This window comes from Zalophus californianus, chromosome Y, assembly GCF_009762305.2.
Source record: "Zalophus californianus isolate mZalCal1 chromosome Y, mZalCal1.pri.v2, whole genome shotgun sequence".
In the NCBI taxonomy this organism is placed as follows: Eukaryota; Metazoa; Chordata; class Mammalia; order Carnivora; family Otariidae; genus Zalophus; species Zalophus californianus.
In genome coordinates, this window is record NC_045613.1 from 1,317,741 (window position 1) to 1,344,808 (window position 27,068).

General features: G+C 37.5%; 1 protein-coding gene across 7 annotated transcripts in view; it reads right to left on the reverse strand.

The window, feature by feature from the left end:
* LOC118356634 (protein WWC3-like) overlaps positions 1-27,068 on the reverse strand; it is a 236,317-nt gene that overhangs the window by 98,613 nt on the left and 110,636 nt on the right. For all 7 annotated transcript variants that reach the window (XR_004819864.1, XR_004819865.1, XR_004819866.1 and 4 more), the window contains 2 exons: positions 16,686-16,795; positions 6,926-7,129 (listed from right to left, as the gene is read on the reverse strand). Coding sequence is in view for 3 of the 7 variants with exons in the window: in XM_035725934.1 (XP_035581827.1) it covers positions 6,926-7,129; positions 16,686-16,795 (314 nt within the window). In the remaining 4 variants the exon portion in view is untranslated. The remainder of the gene's footprint in view (positions 1-6,925; positions 7,130-16,685; positions 16,796-27,068) is intronic.

Below are 27,068 nucleotides of genomic sequence, written 5' to 3' on the forward strand. Positions count from 1 at the left end.
CCATCTGGTCCAATGTGTCATTCAAAGCCATTGTTTTCTCTTGATTTTCTGTTTAGATAATCTCCCCATTGATGTAAGTGGGTTGTTAAGGTTCCCTAACATTATTGTATTAATATTCATTATGTCCTTTATGTTTATTATTAACTTTTATGTATTTGGTTACTCATATGTTGGGTACATAAATATTTACAATTATGTCTTCTTGTTGGATTGTCCCTTTTATGACTATACAGTGTCCTTCTTTGTTTCTTTTACAGTCTTTGTTTCAAAATCTATTTTGTCTGATGTAAGTATTTTCTTCACATCCATTTGCATAGTAAAGACACATCCAATTTGCATGCATCTTTAGGTCTGAAATGAGTGTCTTAGAGGCAGGATATAGGTGGGTCTTGTTTTCTTATCCATTCCGACACCGGTATGTCTTTTGAATGCAGTATTTAGTCCATTTACATTCAAAGTAATTATTGATAGTAACATATTCATTGCCATTTTGTTTCTTGTTTTGTGGTTGTTTTTATTCTCTCTGTTCCTTTCTGTCTCGTTATCTTCTGTCATGGTAAGTTGGCTTTTTTTGGTGATAGACTTGGATTCCTTTATTTTTATTTCCTGCATATCTATGACTGGTTTTTGATATATGGTTACCAATAGATTTATATATACATTCTGCATATGGCAGTCTATATTTAGTTGATGACCACTTAAGTTTGAACCCATTTTTCACTCTTCCCCCATGTTTTAGGGATATGGTATCATACTTCACATCTTTTTATTTTGGGGGTTCTTTGGCTGATTTTTACAGATATACTTATTTTCATGACTTTTCTGTTGCCTACTTTTCTTACTCCTGTTTACGGTCTATCTTTACCACTCAGAGGCCCCTACCATTTCTAACAAAGCTGGTTTCATGGTTATGAATTCCTATAACTTTTGTTTGGGAAACTCTTTATCTCTCCTATTTTGAATGACAGCGCTGCTGGATAGAGTATTCTGTTGTAGATTGTTCCCTTTCAGTACTTTGAATATATCATGCCACTCCCTTCTGGTGTGCATAATTTCTGCTGAAAATTCAGGTGATAGCTTTATTGGTTTCTCTTGTATGTTACCGTTTTCTTTTCTCTTGTTGCTTTAAAAATTCTCTCTTTATTACTACTTTTTACCATTTTATTTACTCTGTGTGAACAGGGTGGACCTCCTCAGGTTGATTTTGTTGGCGGGATCTCTGCCTCTTAGATCTGAAGTTGTTTCCTTCCCCAGATTTGGGATGTTTTCAGCTATTATTTCTTCAAATAAATTTTTTGCCTTCTTTTCTCTCTCTTCTTCTTTGGAATCCCTAAAGTGAAAATGGTTATTATGGTTGATGGTATTGCTGAGTTCTCTAAGTCTATTCTCATTTTGCATAATTTATTTTCTCTCACCTGCTCAGGTTGATCACTTTCCATTACTGTCTTCCAGGTCACTGATCCATTCTTCTGCTTCTTCCAGTCTACTATTTAGTCCCTCTAGGATAAATTTCATTTATTGTTTTCTTCATCTCTGTTTCTTTTTTATCGCTTTTGAGAGCCTCACTGATGTCTTCTACTCTTTTCTCAAGTACAGTGATTATGTTTATGACCTTTACTTTAAATTCTCTATCAGGCATATTGCTCATCCCTGCTTTGCTGTGATTTTGCACTGTTTTTCATTTGGGACATATTCCTCTGTTTCTTTTTGTTTAACACTCTGGGTCTATTTCAGTGTGTTAGGAAAGTGAACTATGTCTCCTGCTCTTGAAAGTAGTCACCTTATGAAGAAGAGGTCCTGTAGTGCCCTACAGTGTGATGTGCCCTGTTCACCAGAACCTGGTGCTTCAGGGGTTTCTGCTATGTTTTTTGTGTTCCTCTTACTATTATGGTTGAGTTGTGTCTGCCTTCATTGCAGTCATCAGCAATGGCTCTTTTGACTTGTTTTGGGCAGGGTTTGGTCCTTGTTGTTCATGGGCCAGTCTGGCTGTCTTTAGCTTGAGTTGAGTCAGACCAGGAATTTGCCAGAGATGCAGTAGCACCTAATTGCAGGGCACTCTCCCGGGGTTGCTCCCCAAGGAGTTTTATTGATGGATAAGGCCTGTAGTCAGAGCAGATGTCTGCTCCCAGCCCACTGCTGTGGGCAGCTGGTCTGGTATTTATTGTTATCTTCCCCTTTCCTTGGGACAGGAGTCATTTTGGAGTGGTTCAGGTTCCCGTTGGGGCTACTTGCACACTTGCACACTGCTTTGGAGGGACTCCAGCTAAAGGTGTATCAAAAGAGGCATATCCCAAAAGTGCTGGGAGGTGGGAAGCATAATTTTAAAAAGGTTTGTACAGTGCTCCTCCTGCAACTGGGGCCAGCCAGGGTAAATCCTTAAAGCAGATGGGGGAATGGGGCACAGTTTCAGCAAGGTTTACTTGTCTGTCTCCATGAGGTAACCTGCTGCTGACACTGCCAGAACAAAAGCCCCACAAAATGCATGGGTCAAAAAATGTGGTGTTGGCAAGGTTTGCACAGGTCTTCTGGGGGAGGATATCCACAGCACTGGGATAAGGCAAGCCTGGCTATAGGGAGCAGGGGTTTGAAATAATATAAGAAGTATTGTGAATACCGTTAGTCATCAAGGGAGTAATGTTACCCCTTTTTTTAAAGAGAAGCAAAGGAAAACTGTTACTGAGATGGACTTGTAGCCTTAGAAAAAAGTGCTGACAGAACAGCTGTTGATAAATTCCATTCTTACCATCACCTAACACAAGAATTCAGGGTAGATCCCCAGCACTTTCTCACCTTAGCTAAGGCAAGAATCTTTTCCATTCACCCAGAGACTTTTGGTGTATGACCAAAAGTCCTACAAGCCAGAAAAACAAAGTTATATTCCTGCTGCTAGATGAGTCTTTTGCAGTCAGACTAGGCCACTGGAGTGGGATTCAGGTATCAATATTTTTTTAAAACTGTGGTAAAATATACATAATATAAAATTTACCATTTTAACCAGTTTTAAGTGTACAGCTAGTGATCTTGACTTCATTCATGCTGTTTAGCCATCACTGCAATCCATCTTCAGAATTGTTTCCATATTGCAAAACTAAACTCTGTATCCATTGAAGAAGAACTTCCCATTCCCCATCATGCACCTAATATTCTGTATCCTATTGCTTTTTATAGAACATTGCTGCCAGCAGCTTCCAACAAGGATCTAGGACATCTGGTATGTCAGAGACACCTGTTAGATCAAGACAATTCAAGCTGAAAGCATCATTACACTGAACTTCATTCATCCTATGCCCCAAAATAATTAATTTGATCACTTCTAATAGAGTTTTCCTCATCAACAGATCAATTAATTGATAGGTCAGATTAAGAGGCAAATTGAAACAGCTTGGTCAGAAGCCCAGATAAACCACCTGCATTAATTCCTAGATTCAATTCCTAGTCTTTTCCCTAATGAGCATGGCCCCAGCAAGATCCACTAGCATCTCCTGCCCTTCATAACAACCAGGCATTCCCAATTGGGCCTTCAAGACCACTTATGTAAGTAGATGGAGATATTTTGTCTATGCAAGAAATGGGTCAGGAAATGGAATCTGCAGGATATGTTAAAATATCAAGTCAACACCACAGTCATCAGATAGCTGTAGTAAAGAAACAAGTTCAAAGACAACAATTTTGGTATTTCTTTTAACCGGGAATTAATTAAATTCCATGAAGCACAGAAAAGAAATTAATAGTTCTGTGCCCAATTATCAAGGGAATGAAAGCCTCATGAAAATATAAAAACTTCACTTATGGAATGTGCCAATCCGAAATAACCATAACTACAGAATATGCTTCACCTACAGGCTCAGCATTGTTCCATGTCTAAGTGGATCCTAAACTAGTGAGGCCAAATGCTGGGATTCCTCCCCATCTTATTATACAGAATGGGTCTGGAATTAGACAACCTGTTCTAATGTCCTCCCATATTTGCATACTCAAAGTCACAGATTCTACTACAAGTAGTGACTGACTACTACAGTAGTAGCCAGTACATAATACAAAGTTGTCTTTGTATGTTTTTTTCTTTTAAAGCACTAGTAAGAAATGTACCATCAGGTTTCTGTAGCAAGAAAGGTACCATCAGGTATCTCTAGCAAGAAACGTACCATCAGGTATTTCTGATACAGTCTTCTTCAACACCATTCTTTAAAAGACAGATCTGAGGGACGTGTGGGTGGCTCACTCAGTTAGCTTTCTGCCTTCAGCTCAGGTCATGATCCCAGGTCCTGTGATCCAGCCCTGCACCAACTCCCTGCTCAATGGCGAGTCTGCTTCTCCCTCTGCCTCTGCTCCTGCCTGTGCCCCTGCTTGTGCTCTCTCTCTCACTCATTCTCTCTGTCAAATAAACAAAATATTTTTTAAAAAATGGATTTCAGCACTTCTTCAGTGAACTTTAACTACAGGCTCCTGGCAGTTAAAACACTATTAGGTTGAACGACATGAAATTGTTAACATTGGGCCCTTTTTTTATTACCTACAAAAATAACAACATGATGTGGTGAAATATCACTGTAACCAAGTGGCTTCTGAAAAGTTTACAATCAGTAAATGCTTAGAATCAGTTATAAGTTGATGTTTCTGTTAAATGTGTGACCTCAAATCAAAATTCTATGGGCTTCCAAGCTTATGAGTGCACCGAAAGGAGTCATATGCTTGGCTATAAAAGTTGTCTCAATAGATTTCCAAAAATCAAATTCTTACCATAAAGGAATCAAACCGGAAATAAGCAAAAAGACATCTTAAAAAGTCCCAACAATGCACTTCTAAAGAATTCATGGGTCAAAAGTAAATCACAAAAGAAATTAGAAAATATTTAGAAAAAATTTAGAAGGAAGATGAAAACATGGCATAGCAATATGTATGTAGTTTAAAAAGTGTTTAAGGGAACATGTCATCCTTAAATGCTATGTGAGGGAAAAAAAGTTCCAAATTCAATTATCTAACTTTAGGGACTTCTACTTTAGGAAGCTAGAAAAGAAATAAATTAAAACCAAACTAAATAGTAGAAAAGAAATAAAGAACAGAACTCAATGAAATAGAAAGCAAAAAAGAAATATGAGAAATAAATAAGATTAAAAGACAGTTCATTGTAAGGATAAATGAAATTAATAAAACTGTAACTACATTGATTAGGAAAAATACAGAAGACACAAAATATTATTAGGAATAAAATAAACCACTAAGAACCTACAGAAATTGAAAGGATATGGGGGTTCTATGAACATTATAAATTTGACAACTTAGATCAAAGAGCAGTAAATTTCCCTGAGAGCAGCAAATTTCTATTTCCCTAAATAAAGCTTACTGCCTATGCTTCTAAATATACTACAATATAACCACACACATTCATTAGAAGTTGTCTATGGCTACTTTTGCACTATAACAACAGGGTTGAATAGCTGTAACCAAGACCCTCAAAGTTTAAAATTTTTGCTATTAGATGCTATATAGAAAAGTCTGCAGGCTTTTGGATTAGATCAAATATACAAATTCCTTGAAAAAAAACAAATGTCAAAATGTATTCTAGGAGAAATAGAACACCTGAACAGTCCTGTATCTATTAAAGATATTGAATTTGTAGTTTAAATAATTTCTACAAAGACCTTGAGGTGCAAACAATTTTTGTGATGAATTCCACCAAACATCTCAGAAACATTTAATACCAATTTTACAAAAACCATTTCAGAAAAGAAAGAAAAAGGAACACTCTCCATAATTCATCCTGTCATAACAGTATAACTCTGACAACAAAATTACAAAGACATTAGAAGAAAAGATAGATTAAAAATCAATCCATAAATTTTAGCAGTAACCTGACCACTTGTGATTCAGAACTTAAAAAAAAAAGTAGTATTTACTCGTATGTGAAGAAGAGGTATCAGATGACCTGGAAACAAGAAACCATTATCCCTAAACTTCTCGATTCTCTTAAGGCATATATGGTTATAGAAATATCTGAAAATCAAGTTACAGAGGGAAGTCCCATCATTCTTGGAAGCATATATGGCTTATTCACCTTGGAAAAATAACTGCAATATCAAAGGAAACAAAATAAAAAGAACAGTAGCATAAGAAATATATCCCCTTTAAGTTTTGTTGTTGTTCAAATAGGGCTCAATTTCACAACCCTGAGATCAAGACCTGAGCTGAAATGAAGAGTCAGACAGTTAACTGACTGAGCCATCCAGGCAGTCGTCCCTTTGTTTTTAATCCATTTTAATTTGCAACACAGAATAAAGCTACAAATATGTCTTAAGTGCTCAAATTTCTGTTACCCGATAAAACCACATACCTGCAATGAGGCCCATTACCTCACAGATAAATCCCTTCATATTTTATAAAATAAAACCTATAGCCAGTATACTTAGGGAGAATGTATGAAGTTGAATAAACACTGGTGGAGATGAAACAAAATGAGGAAGTTGCTACAGGTTTTATTTTATTAAAAAAATATATGAAGAAATTGACTCCAGCAGTAACTGACTATATCAGTAACAAAATATTTTGTCTATTCCTAATAAAGCTACTATCAGCAATAACAGATGCTAGGCACAAGGCACAAACAAGTTGTTTCATGACACTTCCTTGAAATTTGTTTTTCTCCCTTCCCCACCCGAACGGAAGGTCTTGGGGGCAGGGACCTCTGTGTTCCTGGGCTCCACCGCATCCCGGGGCCTGGGCACAAGGCAGGCACTTGAGAAATCCTCGCTAAAGCAGTGGCTGCGGGGTACACCTGACTCCAGAGCACAACACTGATTCCCTAACAGTATGTGCTCAGAAACTCTAGGAAGCGGTCTTGCCGAGTCAAGTTCGGGTTTGCAGGTAACCTAGCGCAGAGGTGGCTTCTCAAGCCATGCGTGTGAGCCCCAGGAGACGGTGAACTCACAGCTAGTGTAGGAGCGGCTGTCGTCCTCACACATTTTGTGCAGCTGCCGGTATTCCTCCTGAGCCAGCTCGAACCGCTGCTGCTTAATCTGGTAGATTTCTTTCTTGGCATTGAGAGCCTCCTGGGCTACAATCAAATACTCCTTCAGCATCCGTTCCTGCTCTCGCCGCCACTGTTCTCTGGGATCCTCAATCTGGGTAAGCTCTGAAATGGAAAGGGTAAGAACGTAAGTGACTTAAGAGTAAAATCTTTAGGTCAACCAACAGTCATGCAGTCACGCAACTAGTCGATGTGAAAATTAATTGCCAGGATGCACATTATGGAAGCATCCACGTAACAAAACTTCCTATAGTGCAGAACAGCTTCTGTTCACATACCCACAGTTGAGATGAGAAGAAAGCTCTACGGACATGAAAAGGTTGGCTGCAGGGGGGCTGAAGGCCATACCACACAATTTTTCACACCGTGAATAAACACTGGCAGAGATGAAACCAAATGAGCTCATCATGGTCAAACTAACGGCTATTTCCAACCTTCTTCTCGTAGACTTCTTTGGCTCGGGATGCCCCTCTGATCCAGCTTGCTCCCCTCCCCCCTGCCTCCGCACCACACCTGCAGCGCTTCTGCGACGTTTGCAACCTTCCTCACCTCCTCCCACCTATAAATTCTCCCCTTTTCCACTCCGGCTTTCTCACTCTATAAAGGAGGCTCATGCCTCCCTCTGGCTCCAGCTTCTCTCCTGGGCTCCCATTTTCCTTCCAACTGCCCGCTACATGCATCTCCCCCTGGAAGGACCCAGAGTAATTCTAGGTCATCCGTCCAAAGCAGAACTCATTCTCACACAGCGTCCTTTTACTACCAAAACCGGAAGCAGAGCAAACAGCGACACCACAAGCACGTGCTTATCCTTCTGCCTCGACTCTCAAAGTAAGCGGCATCATCTGGATCTACCCACTCAGCCAACCTGGGGCTCATCCCCAGAGAGTGCCTGCTCTTGTCCCTCACCCAGAATATTCCATCAAGAACTGGTGACTCTCGCCCCTAGATACAATAATGACTGGCGACACACCCTTCTCCCTATATCCTCTTAGTCCATTCCTCATAATGTCCTTTCAAAAATACCTAGTGTATGTATCTAATCACACCAAAAATGAATGTTCACTGTATTACTTTTTTTATTTATTTACTTAATTTTTTTTTAGTGCCTAGCATGGAGCCAAACATGGGGCTTGAACTCACAACCCTGAGATCAAGACCTAAGCTGAGATCAAGAGTCCACACACTTAAGCAACTGAGCCACCCAGGCGCCCCAATGTGCTATTTTTTAAATCACAATGTCCAGGCTTCTTAACATGATATTAGAGTTCCCATATTAATGTGCCAATATTTTTATGTTTGTACCTTTTTGCTACCAATATGCCCCCAAATGACTGAAATTCCAAAGCCCCCCAATATGCCAGGCTGGCTCATCTGTGCATTTCTTTATGCTGCTTCTGTCTAGCAGGGAGTCCTACTACTTTCAAAGATTCATTGAAAGGCACCTCTTTTTTTAAAACTTTCTTTCTCCCTCTGCCTGAAACTTCCTGACATTTAGTCAGGTGTGAGACCTGCTCCGGCAGACCAGCATTCTTCAAACATTGTCCAGGTAACTGGAGGGTATTAAGAACCTCAAAGGCAGTCATTCAGGACTTTTATGGTCCCTTACACCACTGTCCACTGGGAAGATTCCAATTTTGATTTTTTAATTTTTACTTATTATGGAAGTATAGTTGACAAAAATTTTATATTAGTTTCAGATATACAACATAGTGATTCACTACTCAGTGCTCACGATGCTAAGTATACTCACAATCTACATTATACAATTTTATTACAATAATGTTGACTATATTCCCCATGCTGTACTTTTTATCTCCACAACTTACATATCTTAAAACTGCAAGTTTATAGTTCTTAATCCCCCTCACTTATATCTCCCATCCCCCTACCCATCTCCTGTCTGGCAATCTGTACTCTGCATTTAAAAATGTTTTTATTTGTCCAGTGGAAAAAAAAAATTGCCCATTTGCTGTGTTTTTTACAACACACATATGAACAAAATCATATGGTATTTGTCTTAGCCTGGTTTATTTCACATAACATAATACACTGTTCAGATAATATCCTATTGTGTTTATGTATATGTGTAGCTATATACACATACCACATTTTCGTCATCTATTTATCACTCAGCAGGCACTAAGCTTGCCTCCATGTTTTTGTTTTTATAAATACTGCTGCAATGAACACTAAGGTGCATTTTTTTTATTGTTTTGGTTTCCTTGAGATAAATACCAACAAATGTAAAGATGGATCATAAGGTTTAAAATCTTGAGGATCCTCCATATTGTTTTCCAGAGTGGCTGCATCAGTTTGCATTCCTACCAACAGTGCACAAGGATTCCTCTTTTCTCCACATCCTCTTGTGTTGTTAATTTTATCCATTCTGACAAGTGTGAGGTGATATTTCAATGCCGTTTTGATTTGTATTTCTCTGATGAGTGATGTTGAGCAATTTTTTATTTGTTCGTTGAAAATCTTTATGTCTTTCTTGGAAATACATTTACTCAGATCCTCTAACAATTTTAAATCAGATTTGTTTTCTCCTGTTGAGTTTTATAAATTCTTTATTATTTTGGCTATTATCTCTTTATGGGATATATTATTAGCAAGAATCTCTCATTCGGTATGTTCCATTTTTACTTTAATGATTTCCTTCACTGTGCAAAAGATTTTTTTATTTTGATGTTGCCCCAGTAGTTCTTTTTTGCTTTCTTTCCCTTGCCTCAAGACATATATTGATAAATATGTTGCCAAGGGCAATGTCCAAGAGATCACTGCTTATGTTTTCTTCTAGGAGTTTTGTGGCTTCAGGTCTGACATTTAGGTCTTCAACCCATTTTGAATTTACTTTTGTGTATTAGTGTAAGAATATGGTCCAGTTTCATTTTTTTTCATGTAGCTGTCCAGTTTTGCCACACCATTTATTGAAAAGAGTATCTTTTCCACATTGCATATTCTTGCATCCTTTGTCATAGATTAATTGACCATATAGTTATGAGTTTATTTCAAGACTCTCTATTCTATTCCTAATGATCTATGTGTCTATATTTGTGCCAGTACCATACCTTTGTCTTTTTAACTAGTAAAAGTGGTACTATATCCTGAAATCTGGAATTTTAATAGCTCCAGCTTTGGTCTTCTTTCTTAAGACTGCTTTGGCTATTTGGATTCTCTTGTAGTTCCATGCAAATTTTAGGATTATTTCTTCTAGTTCTGTGAAAATGCTGTTGGTATTTTGATAGGGATTGCATTATATCTATAGATTGTTTTGGGTGGTATGGATATTTTAACCTTATTATTTCTCCCAACTGATGAGCATGATGTGTTTCCATTTGTGTTTTCTTCAATGTCTTCCATCAATGTCTTTCAGTTTTCAGAGTATATGCTTTAACCTCCTTGCTTAAATATTTTCTAGATATATTATTCCCATTGCTGATATTGTAAATGAAATTGTTTTCTTAGTCTTTCTTCTACTTCATTATTAGTGTGTAGATATATGACAGATTTTCTGTACATTAATTTAATATCATACAACTTTATTGAATCTATTTATCACTTCTAATAGGCTTTTGATGAAGTCTTTCAGGTTTTCTAAATAGACAATCATGTTACCTACAGAGAGTGATTGTGTGAGTTCTTCTTTGCCAACTTGGACACCTTTGACTTCTTTTGGTGGTCTGACTGCAGAATCGATGCCTTTGGGGACTAGGCTGAACCAGAGTGGTAAGAGTGGACATCCCCGTCATGGTCCTGTACTTTTCCTTAGGGGATAAGCTCTCAGTTGTGTCCCAGAGGAGGATATTAGCTGTGGGTCTTTCGTATGTGGCCTTAATGATGTTGAGGTGTGTGCCCCCTACCCCTATGTTGTTGAGCATTTTTATCAAGGAAGGACGCTATTATTTGGACAAATGCTTTTACTGCAGCTATGGAGAGGACCCTATGGTGCTTCTCCTTCCTTTCAGTAATGGTTTGGATCCCGTGGATAGATTTGTGGATGTTGAGCCATCCTTGCAGCCCAGGAATAAATCCTGCTTGATCAGGGTGCATGATTTTCTAAGGTATTGTTGAATTCAATTTGCTAATATTTTGTCGAAGATTTTTGCACTCATGTTCATTTTTGCATCAAACCTATAGTTTTCTTTTTCTGTAGTGTCTTTGTCAGATTTTGGTGTCAAGGTAATAACGGTAGACCCACAGAATAAATGGGAAGTTTTCCTTCTATTTCTTGAAATAGTTGGAGAAAAATAGACAGACACTAACTTTTTAAATGTTTACAGAACTCACTTGTGAAAACACCTGGTTCTGGACTCCTGTTCATTGGGATATGGTCTGGGATTTTGTTGTGGGTTTGGTTTGTTGTTGTTGTTGTTGTTGTTGTTTTTTGATTGCCGATTGAATTTCCTTACTGGTAATCGGTTGGTTCAGATTTTCTATTTTTTCCTGCTTCGATTTTGGAAGATTGTATGTTTCTGGAATTTATCCATTTCTTCTCAGTTGTCCAATTTGTTAGTATATAATTTTTCATAGTCCTCTCTTAAAATCCTTTGAATTTCTTTGGTGTCAGTGTTACTTTTTTTGTTGCTGATTTTATTTATTTAGGTTCTCTATCTTTTTTATTGATAAGTCTGGCTAAAGTTTTATCAATTTTGTTTATCATTTTAGTGAACAAGCTCTAGCTTTCATTGATCCTTTTTTTATTATTTCATTTAATTCTGCTCTAATATTTTATCATTTCCTTTCTTGTACTAACTTTGGGTTGTGTTTATTTTTCTTTTTCTAGCTCTTTTAGGTGTGAGGTACACTGAGATTGTTCTCGTTTCTTGCGGTTCATCTATATTGCGATAAAGTTCCCTTTTGGAACAGCTTTTGCTGCATCCCAAAGGTTTGGAACATTGTATTTTCATTTGCAGTTCTATGTGTTCTTTAATTTACTCTTTGATTTATTTATTGATCCACTGGTAGTTTAGTAGCATGTTAGCCAACTCCACATATTTGGGTTTTTCCCAATATCCTTATAATTGATTTCTAGTTTCTTAGGATTTCATCATAAAAGATGTTTGATGTGATTTCAATATTTTTAAGCATACTGACACTTGTTTCTTATGTAACATCTGATCTATCCTGGAGACAGTCCCATGTGCACTTGAAGAGAACATGTATTTTGCTGGTTTTGGATAGAATATTCTAATCATCTGGTCAAATGTCATTCCTTATTAATTTCTTGTCTGGTTAACTAACCATTGAAGTAAGTCGGTGTTAAAGTCTGCTACTATTATTGTATTACTGTCAATTTCTCCTTTTGTGTCTGTTAATAATTTGCTTTAAGTATATGGGTGTTCCCATGTTGGGTGCATAGATATTTACAACTGTAAAGTACAATTTACTTCTTGGACTTTTATCATTATGTAGTATCCTCCTTTTCCTCTTATTACAGTCTTTGTTTAAAAGTCAGGGATGTCTGAAATAAATATTGCTGTCGCAACTTTTTTGGTTTTTGTTTTTTCACTTCCATTTACACGGAATATTTTCTTTCCCAGTCCTTCACTTTATATCTGCATGGGTCTTTAAGACTAAAATGAGTTTCTTATACACAGCATATAGATGGTCTTATTTCTTACTTATTCAGTTATCCTGGTCTTTTGATTGGAGCATTTAGTCCATTTACATTTATAGTAGTTATTGATAGAAAGGAACTTACAGCCATTTTGTTAATTGTTTTCTGGTTATTTTTCTAATTCTTCTCTGTTCTTTTCTTTTTCTCTCCCACTCTCCTTGGTTTGATGGCTTTCTTTAGTGTTATGCTTGGATCCATTTCTTTTTAGTTTTTGTGTATCTATTATAGATTTTAGATTTGTTATATATGAACCACCAGGTTCATAGATAACATTGTGTGTGTATCAGTCTATATTGACAGTTACTCAGTTTGAACACATGCTAAGGCACGAAATTTTTACTCTCCTATTTTACACATATGATGTCATATTTTACAACTTTTTATTTTGTGGATCCCCTGCCTTATATTTGTATATATAACTGATTTTTTTACTTTTTTGTTTTAATATCCAAACTGGCTTTATAAGTGACTTTTCTACTTTTACTGTGTTTGCTTTTACCTATGAATTTTTTTCCTTTCATAATTATTTTCTACTTATGGCCTTTTCTTTCCACTTAAAGAAGTCCCTTTGTCAATTCTTATAATACTTGTTTAGCGGTCATGAACTTTAGTTTTTGTTAGGGTAACTCTATGTCTCCTTCTATTCTGAATGATAGCCTTTCTGGATAGAGTGTTCTTGGCTATAGGTTGTTCTCCTTCAGCCCTTTGAATGCATTGTGTTACTCCCTTCTGGCTTGCAAAGTTTCTGCTGAAAAATACCCACTGACAGCCTTATGGGGTTTCTCTAGTAGGTAACTGTTTTTTCTTTTGTTGCTTTTAAAATTCTCTCTTTAATCTTTGCCTTTTTAATTATTATGTGTCCTGGCTCTCTGTGCCTCCTGGATCTGGTTATCTATTTTATTTCCCAGATCAGGGAAATTCTTAGCTATTATATCTTCAAATAAATTTTCGGCCCCCTTTTTCTTCTCCTCTCCTTCTAGGATCCTTATAATGAGAATTTATGATGACTGATGATGTCACAGATTTCCCTTAACTTATTATTCTCACTTTTTTCTACTCTCTGCTCAGCTTGATTACTTTCTACCACCCTGTTTTCCAGCTCACTAACCCATTCTTCTTTATCCTCTAGTCTGCAGTTGATTCCCTCTGGTGTATTTCTAAATTCAGTTATTCATTTGTTCATCTCTGACTGATTTCTTTTTTACATTTTCTTCATTTTAGTTCAAATTCTTACTGATGCCTCTACTCTTTTCTCAAGTTCAGTGAGACTTTATAAATATTACTTTGAATATTTTATCAGGCATATTGCTTATCTCTGTTGCATTTTGTTCTGTTCTTTCGTCCAGAACATACTCCTCTGTCTCCTCATTTTGTCTAACTCTCTGTGTTTGTATCTATGTATTAGGAAGGTCAGGTACATCTCCCAGTCTTGAAAGTAATTGCCAACTATGATGAAGAACTCTGTGGTGCCCTACAGTACAATGTCACCTACCCGCAGTGGTGTCCCTCATGTGGACTGTGTGTGCCCTCCTGTTGTGGCTGAACAAGACTCACTTGAGCCCACCTGGTTGCAATGACCCACTTTGCCTGCTGTGGTCCCACAGTGCAGTATTGAGGCTTGTCTGAAGTTGCTACAAGCTCAGCATTGAACAGAGACAGCATTCAGCCCTGCTGTCTGCAGTTAGCTTCTCTGCCTCATCTGCAAGTATACCAAAAGGTGGGGCTTGTTCCCTGTGGAGCCAACTAAGAGGCCAGGCTGGTGGATATATGGGTGTGCAGGTGTGTAGAGTTAGCTACCCTCCTCCCCAGGGCAGGAATCACTTTGGAGGGGTACTGATCCCTGCAGGGTTAGGCAGCCTACACCTGCCAGGCGTAGCATGGCACGAGCTTCTCTGAAGGGACACGTGCTGAGAATGTCAGGTTGAATAGGGCATGCCCAAGGGGAACAATGGGGCAGGGCACAGAGTGCTAGCAAGGTAGATAAAGAAAGTCAGTACTCACTACTGTAAGCATCTGGCTATCCAGGATGGGGGAAGGGAAGAAAAATGGCACCCACCAGCACTTCTGTTCCCAAAAAGTTTTCTGAAGATCCTAGTCCTTCCAGCACATGTTATAAAATTAGCCAATAAATCTCCTTCATGTGTACCCCAGATTCAGTTTCCTATCACCCTCCACCTCTCCCTATGCAAAGCCCCACTGATTTTTAAAGTTCCCAAAGTTAAATCCTGTGGTTTTCAAAGGTTTGGGTTGCCTGGTGGGCCTAGTGTATGGACTGTTTCTCTCCCTTCTCCATGCTTGTGGTGTCCCTCCCACTAGTGGTTAGTCTCAACAGGCGTTGAGACCCAAATGGGTATCCACTCTCCTATTATTTTCAATGTGGCCTCCACTGTACCATTAACTGGTAGAATGTCTATTCTGGGTCATTTTCAGAGTTGGTGGCATACATGTAGTTCTTGCATCTGTGTGTCTATGGGATAAGGTAAGCTACTCCCCTTCCAACTTCCCAACAGAGTTTCAATTTTAATACCTACAGTCTCAGATTCTCTGCCTTAAAAAGGTTTAAACCGTGTTGGCAAAAGTTGGGCTCTCTGAAGGTCTCAGAGAGACAGGTGGTGTGACCCTGAAGCTGATGCCTTCAACACTACTTCCAATTCCCCTGTTTTGGGTCATTCCAGTTATATTCAAGGTAGTTAGAAAGAAGTCCTTGGTGGTTACTAGGATTTAAGATTCATGGCCATGAACAGAGTGCTATGAGAAGCAGCTCTGTGTGTAGGAGCTGCCTACCAGCAACTGGGTAGGTAAGCCCAGATGACCACATACCCTAGGATACACACAGATCTGAGGCACCAGGTCAGCTGGGAACACAAAGAGGGCCTCCCTTAGCCAGAGCATCACTAAACAACATATGAATGATGGACTCACCCCAAACCCTTCTTGCCACTTGGGTAAGTGCATGGGTAAGCAGCTGGTATAGGGCAAATCTTATTCCAACTGCCCAATCTTTAGAGTGAAGAAAGAGCTTCAAATCACTCATGTGGTAGGCATATCATGAGTCTTCGGGCCCTCCCAACCTCCCCCACACTTAATAAATTGAAGGACAGAAAACACAATGAGAGGAAGCCATACGTCATAGCCCCAGGACTAAAAAATGACAAAAGGCAGAAACACTAAGGTAGCTAGAATGAAAATAGGAGAGAGTGCAAAAGTGGGAATCTGAGAGAGAAATAGATCCTCAGCTCATATGAGACTGAGGAAAACTGATGAAAGGGCAGCAAACCAAGAGTGAGGTGAACAGAACAGATCTATGATGAAATGCACCCTGGGAACCAAGGTGTGTCAACTTTGCCACCACTGCTATTTGGGGGGGCAGCTTGTTCTGTGGCAGCCTGTCCTGAACAGTGTACAAAGTTCAGCAGCATCTCTGGACCCTGCTCACTAGATGCCAGTGACTAGATACCTCCCGACATTGCCAAGTGGTCCTGGGAAGCAAAATCAGCTGTGTTGAGAGCCAGTGCTCTAAACAGTTCTTCAAAGAAAACAGCATGGTCAAGGACCCACAGTATTATTTTAGCTGTAGTCTTTACACAGTTTTCTCTCATTGGAAAGGTCAAAAAGATTTGGTGTATTAAAGTTAAAATTAAATGTGTAAGACAAAATGAAGTTAAGGCAATCACTTGGACACTTATTGGTTCAAGAAAGTTTTAAAAGTCCATTTTGCATAAAATAACTTTCCCAGTAAAAGTCTCACTTCTGAAATTGTCTGCAAAATGCCTGGGAAATGTATTCCTCATATTAGATACTCAAGTTCTAATACTAAATACTAATACAAAAACATAATACATTCTCTTTAGCAAGACAAAAGCAAGATACATCTAAACAACTGCTTTACTTCTGGAAGAATTCAGCTAATGAAAACTTTACATTAACAGAACTAGTTTAATAGTAACTTTCAGATGAACTGTTTACAAAAAAGTTTCCGTCATCTTTGAAATTCAGTATGAACACTCACTAACGTATAATTATTGAATGCGACACTTTCCTTACTTTTTATGTGGTCCATGTAATAAATTCCAATTTGTTTATCATATACAGTTTCCCATCCTAATGGAAGTTCATCTCCAACACAATCAGCAAAGGTCAGTGGCTTTGTTATCCTGAAAAATAAAGCAATGAAAAAAAGAATTGAAATTAGAGACAGTTGTGGATAGGTTTGCTGAATCAATTCTAAAATTAAATCTTAATATAAAATTATATTATCTAATACAGTTGATTGCTCTAATCCAATTATTTCATTGGAAAACTAATCCACAACCTTTCCCATTAATAATCAGTAACTATATGAGTAGTCATAATAAAAATATTAAAATCTCAAAACCCAACTTTGAAGAGCAGTGAAAATATATACTCACAGTTACTAAAAAAACTGATGAAACAAGCATTTTTTTCAAAGAATCACAACAAATGTTGTGATGAAAGGATGCAGTTCATGTACAACAACAGAATACCTATCTTCTCCTTTGATTTCCTCAGAAATTGGAAACTTTTAGTTTCTATAATTTAAACATCAGCAATGGCATAAATCTATATGAAATATGATTTTTTTTAAAGATTTATTTATTTTAGAGAAAGAGTGTGCACATGAGTGCAGGGGAGGGGTGAAGAGAGGGAGAGCAGCAGACTCTCCACTGAGGCTCTGTAGCCTAATGTGGGGCTCAATCTTAGACTCAAAGATCATGACCTGAGCTAAGATCAAGAATTGGCTGCTCAACCAACTATGCCACCCAGGCGCCCCTAAATGTGATCTTGATAAGAATCAATTATTTAATAAATTCAGTGTTAACCATTAGCCAATTACAAAAAGCAAAGGATGGTATATTAAAAAACTGTACTCAGCAGCATTTAAAAACCCACAAAAAGAAAATCAGAGCTAGGAAATTCTGCAAAGTTGGAAGTCTGTATGATCAACATGCAAAAATTATACACCAGAATAAACAACCCAAAATGAAGTTAAAGAAAATTCTATTTATAAAGCCTACCACCAAAGAGTTAAATACTTAAGAATAAATTTGGTGAAGGCGGTTTAAGATTTACATACTGAAATATGTAAGACATTGGTGAAAGAAAAGAAAGAGATAAAGAAATGGAAAGATAAACTGCCTACATGGATTAAAAATTTTAACATTGTAAAAATAGCAATATTCTTGAAATTGACCCCCATGCATCAAAAAATAATAAAATGTAAAATAATCCCTCTCAGAGAAAGAAATGTAAAGCCAAAATTTGAAATCATATGGAGAGAGTGATGTCGGAAACATGGCACACTAAGTTACAAGGCCTTGTCTGCCCATAGAAACGTTGAAAATAAACTAGAAAGTAACTAAGCTAACTTTATTGATCTGGAAGCCATCCAATGAGCTACAGTAACCAAACAAATGTCAAATGAAGAAAACACTACATTCAAAATAGTAAGTAATTTTGTGCCACGTTTTATAAGCCATTATGCATCACATACACAGCCACCATGAAGATGGAAGAAATCAGACTAATTCCCAGTATCTTTGTACAGACCAGAGAGAGAAAAGATATTATTTAGAAAGTGCTAACCTGTCTATGATTTCCATGAGGGACTCATTTTACCCTCACATGACTTGGAGCCCTTCTGAACAATGATAGTCTAACTCTCAGGGGAAATGGAAGGCACAGTGACATGGTACACTTGTAGAATGAATACAAAATTGTGGATTCCTAAAGCAAAAGACTAAAAGCATTTGAACAAGAGAAGATTCAGGAGCAATTGGGTTCACAATCAGGAACATTAAGACATTTAAATCAAACATACGTATCAGATAGATTAGGGTAGAAAAGGCATACAAAGGCCAAATTTCCAGAAAACACATAAGACCTGAAGCCTTTGCCCTGGACTGAAACCAAGTTTGAAGATATGCCCTGCTACTTAGAAAATACACTATGGAATAAACTGCAAAGACTAGAACTCATGGCTGTTTATCATATGCCCAATTTCCAACAAAAGATCAATAGGCATACAAAGAAGGAAACAAACAAAAAGAACCATTAAAACATCAAAAATGAATCTCCAGAACCCATTACTAAAGGAATTCAGTTGACACACTTATTGAATACATTTAAACAATAAACTTAAACTGGCTTAAAAGCTAACAAAAACAAAAATCTAAATGAAAAAAATATGTAAATAAAGTCTCAACATCAACAAAGATAAAATCATTAAAATAGTACCAAACAGAAATCCTGAAGCTCAAATATATAATAATAACTGAAGTAAAAACTCACTAAGAAGTTCAAAAGCACACACAAACATGCAGAAGACAGAATCAGAAAATTTGAAGAGAGGCCATTTGATAATACTGAGTCTGATAGGCAAGGGAAAAAGTAAACAGAGAATAAGGGACATATACAGCACCATTAAGCAGGCCTTATGAAAGTTCTACAAGAAGAAAGAGAAAATGGAAAGAGATTAGTTAAAGAAATAATGGCCAAAAACTTCACAAATATGAGGAAAGACATGGAACGATAAACATCAGAAACTCAGTAAGCCAAAAGCACAAATAACCCAAAGATACCCCCACCAAGATACATTATAATCAAAATATCAAAAGCCAAACACAATGAGAGAATCTGTTTGTTTGTTTTTAAGATTTTTTATTTATTTATTTGACAGAGAGACATAGAGAGAGAGGGAACACAAGCAGGGGGAGAAGGAGAAGGAGAAGCAGGCTTCCCGCGGAGCAGGGAGCCCGATGCGGGGCTCGATCCCAGGACCCTGGGACCATGACCTGAACCGAAGACAGATGCTTAATGACTGAGCCACCCAGGCACCCCACAATGATAGAATCTTGAGAGAAGCAATTATAAATTCCTATAAAAAGGAATTTATAACCAAGGAAATGTCAATACCATTATAAACTAATTAATGAGCAGGGACACTACTGGCCAGGATACAGTCGGATGATATATTTAAAATTCCCAAAGAAAAACAACTATTTATGGAAAATTTGACACCTAAAAGATAAACAAAACTATCTTTTAAAAATAAAATTAAGACAATCTCAGATAAAAGTTTAGGGAATTCACTACCACTAGTCCTGCCTTACATGAATTTCTAATGAGATTTCTTTTACTTGATATAAGAGATGCAAACATTTAATTTGACATCAAACAGCTGTCAGAATGACCAGTATCAAAAAGACAAGAAACAATGCGTGTAAAAGGAAACTTCATGCAGCACAGTTGGTTAGAATGTAAAATTGTGTAGCCACTGTGGAAAACAGTAGGGAGATTCCTCAATAAATTAAAATACAATTATTTTTTTTAAGACTTATTTATTTATTTATCAGAGACAGAGAAAGAGAGGGAGGGAGAGAAAGCATGAACAGGGGTAGCAGCAGGCAGAAGGAGAAGCAGGCTCCCCGCTGAGCAAGGAGCCTGATATGGGACTTGATCCCAGGACCCTGAGATCATGACCTGAGGTGAAGGCAGACACTTAACCAACTGAGTCATCCAGGAATCCCTGAGCCGGCAATTTCACAACTGGGTATTCACCCTAAGAAAATGAAAAAACATTATTCTAAAAGATATATACACCCCTATTTATTGTAGTATTATTACAAGAGCCAAGATATAGGGGCTCCTGGGTAGCTCAGTTGGTTAAGCAACTGCCTTCAGCTCAGGTCATGATCCTGGAGTCCCGGGATCGAGTCCAACTTTGGGCTCCCTGCTCAGCGGGGAGTCTGCTTCTCCCTCTGACCCTCCCTCCTCTCGTGCTCTCTATCTCTATCTCATTCTCTCTCTCAAATAAATAAATAAAATCTTTAAAAAAAAAAGTCTCATAAAAAGTTTTTGGGAAGAAGGATATTTAGATGCAAAAGAATGAAACTGGACTGTTGTATTACACAACTCATAAAATTAACTGGAAATGTATTAACTTAAGTGTAAACCCAAATACCACACAATTCCATAAAGAAAATATAGGGGGAAGGTTTCCTGACACAGGTATTGGCAACAACTTTTTGGATATGATACAAATAGCTATGCAACAGGAGAAAATATTTGTGAACCATATATCAAAAAAGGAGTTGATATCCAAAATAAAAAAGAAACTCATACAACTCAATAGTAAAAAACCAACAATTCAATTTAAAAATGGGAAATAGCACCGAATAAACATTTCTCCAAAGAAGACATCCAAATGACTAATAGACACATGAAAAGATGCTCAACATCATTAATCATCAGGGAAATGCAAATCAAAACCACAATCAGAAACCACCTCATATGAAAAGGGAATAGCAATAATCCTCAAGAAGACAGATAAGGAAGTGCTGGGGAGGGTACAGAGAAAAGGGCATCGTAGTACACTGCTGGTGGAAATGTAATTTGGTACACCCATTATGGAAAACAGCACAGGGGCACCTGGGTGGCTCAGTCGTTAAGTGTCTGACTTCGGCTCAGGTCATGGTCCCAGGGTCTTGGGATCAAGTCCCATATCGGGCTCCTTGCTCAGCAGGAAGCCTGCTTCTCCCTCTCCCACTCTCCTTGTTTGTGTTTCCTCTCTCACTGTGTCTCTCTCTGTCAAATAAATAAAATCTTAAGAAAAAAAAAAAGAAAGAAAGAAAAGAAAACAGCACAAAGTTTCCTCAAAAAGTTAAAAACAGAACTACCATATGATCCAGCAATCCCACTTCTGGGTATTCATGGAAACAACTAAAACTCCATTAATGATCTCTGGTTAAAGAAAATTTGGTATGTATACAACAATCCCCCCCAAAAAAACAAAAAAACAAAAACAAAAGCAAAAACAAAAAATAAGCAAATAAATAAGTAAATAAATGAAATATATATATTATACATTATACATATAACAGAATATTACCCAGCCATAAAAAGAAAAAAAACCCTCCATTTGCAACAACATGAAAAACATTGAGGGCATTATGCTAGGTGAAATAAGTAAGACAGAGAAAGACAAATATTGTATAGTATTCACTTATATTTGGAATCTATGAAAGCAAATTCATAGAAATAAAGAATAGAATGGTAGTTACCAGTGACTAAGGGATGGGTGAAATGGGGAGGCATTGTTCAAAAGGAATAAACTTCCAGTTGTAAGATGAATAAGTACCAGGGACTTAAGCTACAACATGGTGAATATAATTAACAATTTGGGCCACCTGGGTGGCTCAGGCAACTAGGCTCTGCCTTCGGCTCAGGTCATGATCCCAGAGCCCTGCTTCTCCCTCTTGCTCTGCACTTGCAAGTGTGTGTGTGTGCTCTCTCTCATGCTCTCTCTCTCAAATAAAATCTTAAAAAATAAAATAAATTTTAAATAACCAGTATGGTATAGTATATGTAGAAGTTGGTAATAAGGTAGATTTCAAATACCCTCATCATACACACAAAAAATTAAAAATGGTCTGAGGTAATGTTTTAACTAATACTATTTGATTATTATTATGATAATATAAATGTATTAAATTATCACACTACACCTTAAACTTAAGGTCTATTATATTTCATTTGAGCTTCAGGGGGTTGGAGAAGACCTTCCTTAGAGAGGGAAAATTTTATCAGAAACTTGGATCTACATAAAGAAAGGAAAATCACTAAAGGATAGAAAGTAAAATAAAAACTTTTATTTTTTTAACCTTAACTGATAAACCAGTTAACAAAAATTTTCAAAAAGAAAATAGGAACAATATTCACGGGGTGCCTGAGTGGTTCAGTTAGTTAAGCATCTGCCTTCAGCTCAGGTCATGATCCCAGGGTCCTGGGATCGAGTCCTACATCAGGCTCCCTGCTCCGTGGGAAGCCTGCTTCTCCCTCTCCCACTCCCCCTGCTTGTGTTCCCTCTCGCTGTGTCTCTCTCTGTCACATAAATAAAATCTTTAAAAAAAAGAAAAAATAATATTCATTAGGTATTATGTATGCATATGTATGTACCTCAGGTTTATGCATATGTATATTTTATTTTAAGATTTTATTTATGTGACTGACAGAGAGAATACAAGCAGGGGGAGTGGGAGAGGGAGAGGCAGGCTTCCCAGTGAGCAGGGAACCCAATGGGCTCAATCCCAGGAACCTGGGATCATGACATGAGCTGAAGGCAGACACTTAACAAGTGAGCCACCCAGGCGTCCCTATATGTTTAAATATAAGTGAAATGTGAAATGAATGGCAGCAATGATAACTGGAAAATTACAAAATATGTGGAGATTCGGGAACACTTTCTAAATGTACAGTTAGAGATGTAATCTCCAGAAACAATTTTCAACATTTTGAAATAAATGAACATGAAAACACATCTTTATTAAAAGTTGTTGGATGCAGCAAATGTGCTGGGAGAGAAAGTTATAGTAGTGAATGCATGTATTAGAAGAGAAGATCTACAAGGAGTCCAAGATATCTTGGTGGAGGAGTAGGAGACCTTCATTTTATCTGGTCCCAGGAATTCAGCTAGATAGTTATCAAATCATTCTGAACACCTTGGAATTCAACTGGAGATGTAAGGAAAGAATAGTTGCAACTCTACAAACAGAAAAACAACCACTTTCTGCAAGGTAGGATACCTGGAGAAATGAATCTGAGGCAATATATGGGAAGATAAATCATTGGAGGAGGCAGCCTCCTCTGTCAGCCAACTAAGGGGAAGTGATAGAGCAGCGGAGCACGAAATCGGAACTTTTAAGAAGTCAGCTCCGGTGAGGGATGTCGCTCAGGTGGCTAAGCAGGGAGTGGAACCCTGGCTGGGACAGTGTGGTCTCAAGACCGTTGGGGTCACAGGAAAACTGGGGGTGCCTGAGTGAGGCAGAATTCCCAGGTATCATAGTGGGGAATCTGGGGACACAGCAGTGTGCTGCAGGAGTCTGCAGGGTTAACGGACTCAAAAACGGGGTCATGTGCCTGAGACAGAAACGCTCAGTTAAAGGCTAGGTGAGCGCAGAGACCAGGGAGACAGGAGTGATTGATTCCTTTTCTCTGAGGGCTCACTGAGGAGTGGGGCCCCAAGCTCTCAGCTTCTCTGGGGCCGGAGATTGGGAGGCCCCATTTTCATTCTCATCCTCCAATGCTGTGGGGAAAGCTTTCAGGGAACAAAAGCTACTGAGAGCAAATCCCAGGGGATAACTTAGCCTGGCCCCCGGAGCAAGGGAGGTTCAATTATGCCTCAGGCAAAGACATTTGAGAATCAATGATCTCCCCCAGAAGATCAGGAAGAACATCCAGCCAACACCAAGTTTACCCATCAATGAGAACTGCAAAACCCCAGCGCTAGGGGAATAAAACACATAGAATTCAAGGCTTTTTTCCCATGATTCTTCAGTCTTTCAACTTTAATTTTTTTCTCTTTCCTTTTTCAAACCATTTCTTATTTTACCAACTGTTTTTTTTAAATCCTTTTTAATTTTCATTTTTACATTTACATTCTACCTTTCATTGTTTTTATTATTGTATATATATGTTTTTCTTCCTTTACAATTTTGGGATGCAGTTTCTTCTAACAGAACAAAATACACCCAGAATCTAGTGTATGGCTCTGTTCTATTCACCTGTGTTATCATATTCTCTTTATTGTTGTTTTTTCCTTCTTCCCTTTTTTGTTTTTTTTTGTTTTGTTTTGTTAAAGTCTTTTAATTTTCTTCTTAACAGTTATATTCTATCCTTTCAATGTACTGAATTTTATTTTTATATTTTTAATTTTTTCATTCTTTACAATTTTGAGATGTACTTTCTTCTAAAAAACCAATGAAAATACACTCAAAAGATAGTATATGCCTCTGTTCTGTTCACTTGTCTATGTCACTTCCTTTTTTTTAATTTTTTGGTTGTTTTTTTCCTCTTTTGTTTTTCCTTGTCTTCTAATTTTCATTTTTACACTACATTCTATCATTTCATTGTATTTTTTTTAACATATAGAAGTTTTTCTTATAGGGATATAGTTTTCTAACAAACAGACCAAAATACATTCAGAATCCAGTGTATTGCTCTATTCTGCTCAACTGTCTGATTATATTCTTTTTTTCTTTTTTATTTTTTCAACTTTTTTTTTTTCAATTTCAGGTCTCTCCTGATTTGTTTAGTGTATATTTCTCTGGGGCTGTTGTTGCCATTTTAGTATTTTGTTCTCTCATTCATCTATTCTCTGGACAGTATGACAAGATGGGAAAACTCATCTCAAAAAAGAGAACAAGAGGCAGTACCAACTGCCATGGACATAATCAACATGGATATTAGTAAGATGTCGGAAGTAGAGTTCAGAATAATGATTATAAAGACACTAGCTGGTATTGAAAAAAGCATATAAGACCCTAAAGAATCCCTTTCTGGAGAAATAAAAGAACTAAAATCTAGCCAAGCTGAAATGAAAAAGGCTATTAATGAGGTGCAATCAAAAATGCAGATTTAACTGCTAAGATAAATGAGGAAGAAGGGAGAATTAGTGATATAGAAAAAACGATGGAGAATAAAGAAGCTGAGAAAAAGAGAGATAAACAACGACTGGATCATGAGGGGAGAATCCAAGATATAAGTGACACCATAAAGCAAAATGGTATTAGGATAATTAGAATCCCAGAAGAGGAGGAAAGAGAAGAGGGGGGAGAAGGTATATTGGAGCAAACTATAAAGGAAAACTTCCCTAATCTAGAAAAGGAAACAAGCATCAAAATCCAGGAAGCACAGAGAATAAAATCAATAAAAATAGGTCAACACCCTGACTTACAGAAATTGGGAATCTCAGTGACAAAGAAAAAATCCTGAAAGCAGCTCAGGACAAGAAGTCTGTAACCTACAAAGGTAGAAATATTAGATTGGCAGCAGACCTATCCACAAAGGCCTGGCAGGCCAGAACGGACTAGCATGATATATTTAGGATGCTAAATGAGAAAAACATGCAGCCAAGAATACTTTATCCAGAAAGGCTGTCATTCAGAATGGAAGGAGTATAAAAAGGACAAAAGCAAACTAAAAGAATCTGTGATCACCAAACCAGCCCTACAAGAAATATTAAAGAAATATTAAAAAGAATCCTCCCAGCGAAGAGAGAACCCAGAAGTACCATAGACCAGAAAGGAACAGAGACAATATAAGGAGTTGGTACAGTTACCTTACAGGCAATACAATGTCACTAAATTCATATCTTTCCATAGTTACCCTAAATGTAAACAGGCCAAATGCCCTAATCAAAAGACACACAGTATGAGACTGGATAAAAAGAGTATCAGACTGATAAAAGCAAATCCCATCAATACACTGTCTGCAAGAGACTCATGTTAGACCCAAAGACACCTCCAGATTTAAAGTGAAGGGGTAGAAAACCATTTAACATACTAATGGACATCAAAAGAAAGCTCGGGTGGCAATTTTTACATCAGACAAATTAGATTTTAAACCAAACACCATAAAAAGAGAGGAGGAAGGACACCATATCATAATTAAAGGGTCTATCCAAAATGAAGATCTAAAAACTGTAAATATTTATGCCCCTAACATGGGAGCAGCCAATTATATAAACCAATTAATAACAAAATTAAAGAAATACACCGATAATAATTGTAGGGGACTTTAACACCCCACTCACTGCAATGGACAGACCATCTAACCAAAAGATCAACAAGGAAACAAGGGCTCTGAATTATACACTAGACCAGATGGACTTAACACATATATTCAGAGTATTTCTTCATAAAGCAGCAGAATACACATTCTTTTTGAGTGCACATGGAACATTCTCCAGAAGAGATCACATACTGGGTGACAAATCAGGTCTCAACCAGTACCAAAAGATGGGGATCATTCCCTGCATATTTTCAAACAACAATGCTTTCAAACTGTAACTCAATCAAAGGAGGAAATTTGGAAAAACTCAAACACATGGAGGCTATAGAGCATCCAACTAAAGAATGAATGGATCAACCAGGAAATTAAAGAAAAATTTAACAAATTCATGGAAACAAATGAAAATAAAAACACAACTGTTCAGAAACTTTGGGATGCAGCAAGGCCAGTCCTAAGAGTAAAGTTTATAGCAATACAAGCCTCTCTCAAGAAAAGAAAGGTCTCAAATACACAAGCTAACATTACACCTAAAGAACCAGAAGAAAGAACAGCAAATAAAGCCTAAACTCAGCAGGAGAAGAGACTTAATAAAGAATGAAGCAGAAATTAATGAAATAGAAACCAAAAGAACAGTAGAACAGATCAATGAAACTAGGGGTTGGTACACTGAACGAATTAATAAGATTGATAAACCCCTGGCCAGACTTATCAAAAAGAAAAGAAAAAGGACCCAAATTAATAAAATCATGAAAGAAAGAGGAGAGGGGCACCTGGGTGGCTCAGATGGTTAAGCGTCTGCCTTCGGCTCGGGTCATGATCCCAGGGTCCTGGGCTCAAGTC